Source organism: Sander vitreus, chromosome 8, assembly GCF_031162955.1.
Source record: "Sander vitreus isolate 19-12246 chromosome 8, sanVit1, whole genome shotgun sequence".
NCBI lineage: Eukaryota > Metazoa > Chordata > Actinopteri > Perciformes > Percidae > Sander > Sander vitreus.
The window spans coordinates 3,132,417-3,137,704 of record NC_135862.1 but is presented as its reverse complement, the minus strand read 5'-3'; the positions used below and the strand labels follow the sequence as shown (position 1 = coordinate 3,137,704).

The following is a 5,288-nucleotide window of genomic DNA, read 5'->3' as shown; positions in this document are numbered from 1 at the left end:
TCTATCTGTCTGTCTGTCTATCTGTCTGTCTATCTATCTGTCTATCTATCTATCTATCTATCTATCTGTCTATCTATCTCTCTATCTGTCTATCTATCTATCTATCTATCTCTCTATCTATCTGTCTGTCTATCTCTCTATCTGTCTATCTATCTATCTATCTGTCTGTCTATCTATCTGTCTATCTATCTATCTATCTGTCTATCTATCTATCTGTCTATCTATCTATCTATCTGTCTGTCTATCTATCTGTCTATCTCTCTATCTATCTGTCTGTCTATCTCTCTATCTGTCTATCTATCTATCTATCTGTCTGTCTATCTATCTGTCTATCTATCTATCTCTCTATCTATCTATCTATCTGTCTGTCTATCTATCTGTCTATCTATCTGTCTATCTATCTATCTATCTGTCTCTCTATCTCTCTATCTATCTATCTATCTCTCTATCTATCTATCTATCTATCTATCTCTCTATCTATCTATCTATCTATCTCTCTATCTATCTATCTATCTCTCTATCTATCTATCTCTCTATCTATCTATCTATCTGTCTGTCTATCTATCTATCTATCTATCTATCTATCTATCTATCTATCTATAACGCCAAGGCTGTGTCATACTGAAATTTGTGAAATCCATAAAATAATCAACTTTTCTCATTACAAACAACAACAAATCATTTCAAAAACGTTGTAGCTATCTATGATTGTTTGGTTGCTAACGTTAGCTCAAAACGCCATTCAAGTGACAGCCTTTGTTGTGTTTGATTGCTAACTTGTAGCCAGCAGTGAACCAACTTGGTTACGTAGGTCCATTTTTTATTGTATCGACGTTACAGAAGTCTGTCGTTAGCAGGTTCTTGTCGGCTACTTCAGCCTCTAATCTAGAACTGACATCAGGGATCATGCCGTGAAAATGTGACGCCTTACGCTAAATAATAAATTACTGCTATGTAATGAACCTATCTCATTATTCTGTCGCAAAGTGACGCACACGCAACTCACATCTGCACTCGACTCACATGGGGTAGTGACACGCTGTATCCCCACAGCGCTGTGGAGTAAAGTCTGGCTGCACCACAGATGCATTCTGGGATAGGAGAAAAAAAAGACTGCTCTGGGTTGTTTCCATTTCTTTAAACCAATCCCAATCGTCCTGGGCGGCGCTAAGCTCCGGACGCAGCGACGGTGGCTCTGCTAAATAGTCTCAGGAAGGAGCTTGTTTAAGAACATTTACATTTACATTTCAAATGTCCCAGTTAGAGAAGAAATGTCGTAAACATATTCTTTGTAAATTTTTGTTACATTTTGGACGGTGCAACAAGGCAGGTCTGCTCGGTTCTTTCGGGGAATGATTGTAACGATTTACAAAGAATATGTTTAGGTCATTTTCTCTCTAACTGGGACGTTTTGCTGTGGACGAAGTACACACAGAGATACACTGGTAAGAGATAATGAGGTTTAACCATGTATCAGCTCATTTAAATAGCTCACGTTACTGTATTGTGTCAACAGTTAACTTCATTTAATATTGTAGCGTCTTAACAAGTTCCTTTTCGAGACTATTTAGCAGAGCCACCGTCGTTGCGTCCGGAGCTCAGCGCCGCCCAAGACGGTTGGGATTGGTTAAAAGAAATGCAAACAACCCAGAGCAGTTTTTTTTCTCCTATCCCAAAATTAGGGCTGGGCGATATGGAGAATATCAGATATCACGATATTCTTGACTGAGTACATCGATATCGATATTGCGACCGTATTGTAGGGTTGACAGTTGGTGCTTCCACAAAATTATTTTTTTTACAATGAGATAATTAGATAATCATTAATAATGTGGTAAACAGTTTCAAGTGAAATGATATACTGACCATGTTGACATGCATGCACAAAAATAGTGTGATGTTGAAACAAATCTGTTAATCTTCAAATGATATTCAAATGATATTCCCCCAACAGATGTTCTGAGAAAACTGAGTTAGTACGTGCTTCTTATTTAACCTGGAAATCCAGAGTTGTCGCGCGAGCACAGTTTGAATTAGCTCAGCGAGTCACTCTGGCAGTGAGTAATGATGCTCATTAACTATGACTTGTAGCCGAGCTGCACCAATCACATCGGTGTATCTGATATAGGCGGGCCAGAGGCGAGCTAAACAGATGAGGACTCCGCTGGTAGCTAAGCGTATGGATACGCTCTGGATACGTCACCCCGTGTCTTGTTGTGATTGGTCGTAGTGTTATCCAATTGCGTGCAGTGAGATTTTCAAATGCATGCTTGCCGCCTCTTGAGTTGGGCCGGATTTCCAGGCTACTTGTTATTATCAATTTAGACAAAATCACGATATCTCGATATAGGATTTCATCACGATATGATTCCATCGAAAGACGATAAATTATCACATTGAATTATTGCCCAGCCCTATCCAAAACGTATAAGTGGTGTAGCCAGACCTTACTTGTGGCGTTAGGGTCTTGCGGTGCGAGACTTTTGCTCAGAGAACTAATGAAACGTCTTTGGTTTCCAGAAGCCGGGCTGTGAGGCCGTGTGCTCGGTGCTCCCGGCTCTGGAGCTGCTGCTGCTCCAGCTGAAGGAGGAAGCCGGCGCGCTGGTCGAGCTGAGCCAGCTCGCCCGTAACCACGGAGACCCGCACACCGCCAGCGTCGTGAAGAGCCACTTCCTGGCGCCGCGGGTGGACCGCCTCACAGCGCTGGGAGACCTGCTGACCAGCGCCCGGCGGCTGGGCTGCACCAACGACCAGACGGGGGCGGGGGGGTTCGGGGAGTACATCCTGAACCAGCTGCAGGACGAGCTCGCCAGATGATCTGATTCAGTCAGAGGATTCTCCATTATGAGGCTACGTTGACATCGCTACGTTTGAGTTTTGAGCCAAAACTGATCTCGGTACACACACAGTTTTTTTTAAAAGATTATTTTTTTGGGCATTTTAGGCCTTTATTTCTATAAGACAGTTGAAGACATGAAAGGGAGAGGGGGTTAAATGCTAGAGCAGGGGGAATGACCCCCAATTTCCACCAACTGCGGAACGGCTATGGAACGGGGGCGGAGTCAATAGGTTTCCATTAAAGTCAATGTGTGGATTTTCACTGACTGCAGAACGGCTGCGTTCCGAATCTGGCACAGCTCCGGCGATCCGCAGCCCTCCGGAGCAAATACGCAGAGCTTCTATTTTTGCCGGACGCTGAAAGGCTCTGCTGCAATTCAGCACAGGGCAGATAGTGCGGGACAGGAAGTCGAGCACAGAAACAAAATAAAATACAATGTGCTCATGGCGGATCATATTTCCCTGCACTACACCTTGAAAACGTCATAATGGGCGGAGACAGGCCTGAAGTCAAGTTTGTGGTTCTGTTAACGGCCGACATCATCGTATGCTTTGGAGGGGAGTGTGCCTATGTTCCCACAGCACAATGGTCCCACAGCCGAATGTTCCCACATCCCAATGATCCCACAGCCCAATGTTCCCACATCCCAATGGTCCCACAGCCCAATGGTCCCACATCCCAATGGTCCCACAGCCCAATGGTCCCACATCCCAATGGTCCCACAGCCCAATGGTCCCACATCCCAATGGTCCCACAGCCCAATGGTCCCACAGCCCTAGGTTCCCACATCCCAATGATCCCACAGCCCAATGATCCCAGAGCCCAATGATCCCACAGCCCAATGTTCCCACATCCCAATGGTCCCACAGCCGAATGTTCCCACATCCCAATGGTCCCACATCCCAATGGTCCCACAGCCCAATGGTCCCACATCCCAATGGTCCCACAGCCCAATGATCCCACAGCCCTAGGTTCCCACATCCCAATGATCCCACAGCCCAATGGTCCCAGAGCCCAATGGTCCCACATCCCAATGGTCCCACATCCCAATGGTCCCACAGCCGAATGTTCCCACATCCCAATGGTCCCACTTCCCAATGGTCCCACATCCCAATGGTCCCACAGCCCAATGGTCCCACAGCCCAATGTTCCCACAGCCGAATGTTCCCACATCCCAATGGTCCCACATCCCAATGGTCCCACAGCCCAATGGTCCCACAGCCCAATGATCCCACAGCCCTAGGTTCCCACATCCCAATGATCCCACAGCCCAATGATCCCAGAGCCCAATGGTCCCACATCCCAATGGTCCCACATCCCAATGGTCCCACAGCCGAATGTTCCCACATCCCAATGGTCCCACTTCCCAATGGTCCCACAGCCCAATGGTCCCAGAGCCCAATGTTCCCACAGCCCAATGGTCCCACAGCACAATGGTCCTATAGCCCAGTGGTCCCAGAGCCCTATGTTCCCACATCCCAATGGCCCCACAGCCCTATGGTCCCACATCCCAATGGTCCCACAGCCCTATGTTCCCACAGCCCTATGGTCCCACAGCCCAATGGTCCCACATCCCAATGTTCCCACAGCCCTATGGTCCCACAGCCCAATGGTCCCACATCCCAATGTTCCCACAGCCCAATGGTCCCACATCCCAATGGTCCCACAGCCCTATGTTCCCACAGCCCAATGGTCCCACAGCCCTATGTTCCCACAGCCCAATGGTCCCACAGTCCTATGTTCCCACAGCCCAATGGTCCCACAGTCCTATGTTCCCACATTTCTAAGATATTTTTCAAAATTAGGCCCTATGTTCCCACATTTCCTTTTTCATACATTTGTATCAGTTTTTATCCCCCGTTCTCCCAATTTGGTAGCCAATTACACCCAACCTATTATCCAGTAGCAATGGACTACAGAGGGAATGTAACCGTCACCCTAACATAGGGCCTAATTTAAAAAAACATTCTTACAAATGTGGGAACATAGGGCTGACGCCCTTTGGGGGACTTGCTGATACTGCTACTCTGTATATATATTGTATATAAATGTCTTTTATTTTCAGTATTTAATCATATACAGTATTCTTGTTTTTTGACTCAGACAGAGCGCCACAGAAGCCATGACTTGATGTTTTTTTTTTTCATGATTCTCTAGAAGCACAGGTTTGGGTTTTTTGTGATAAAGTTAGAAAGGTTTATAGCATGTGTAGGCCACAACAGATTTTTGATACAAGAAAGGGATCTTTGTTCTAAGAACCCTGTGTGTTATGTCGTCCAGAAAAGTCTGAAAGTTCTGCAGAAATACGATTTCATCTTTTGAAAATAAAGTTGCAAAAAACAGTTTGGCTGCAATCTTTTTTTTCACCCTGTATCACCCGTATTTGTTTCAAAAAATAATAAAAATATAGGTCAAACTCTGTGGATTTAAAGGATCATTTTGCATTTCT

At 45.6% G+C, this 5,288-nt stretch overlaps 1 protein-coding gene across 1 annotated transcript in view; it reads left to right on the top strand.

The window, feature by feature from the left end:
* The window catches only part of LOC144521651 (ferritin light chain), a 9,570-nt gene extending 5,593 nt beyond the window's left edge, over positions 1–3,977 (top strand). Inside the window, exon 3 of the mRNA XM_078256208.1 lies at positions 2,521–3,977. Within this exon, the coding sequence (XP_078112334.1) occupies positions 2,521–2,817 (297 nt within the window). The 3' untranslated portion in view covers positions 2,818–3,977. The remainder of the gene's footprint in view (positions 1–2,520) is intronic.
* Positions 3,978–5,288: the final 1,311 nt, after the last annotated feature.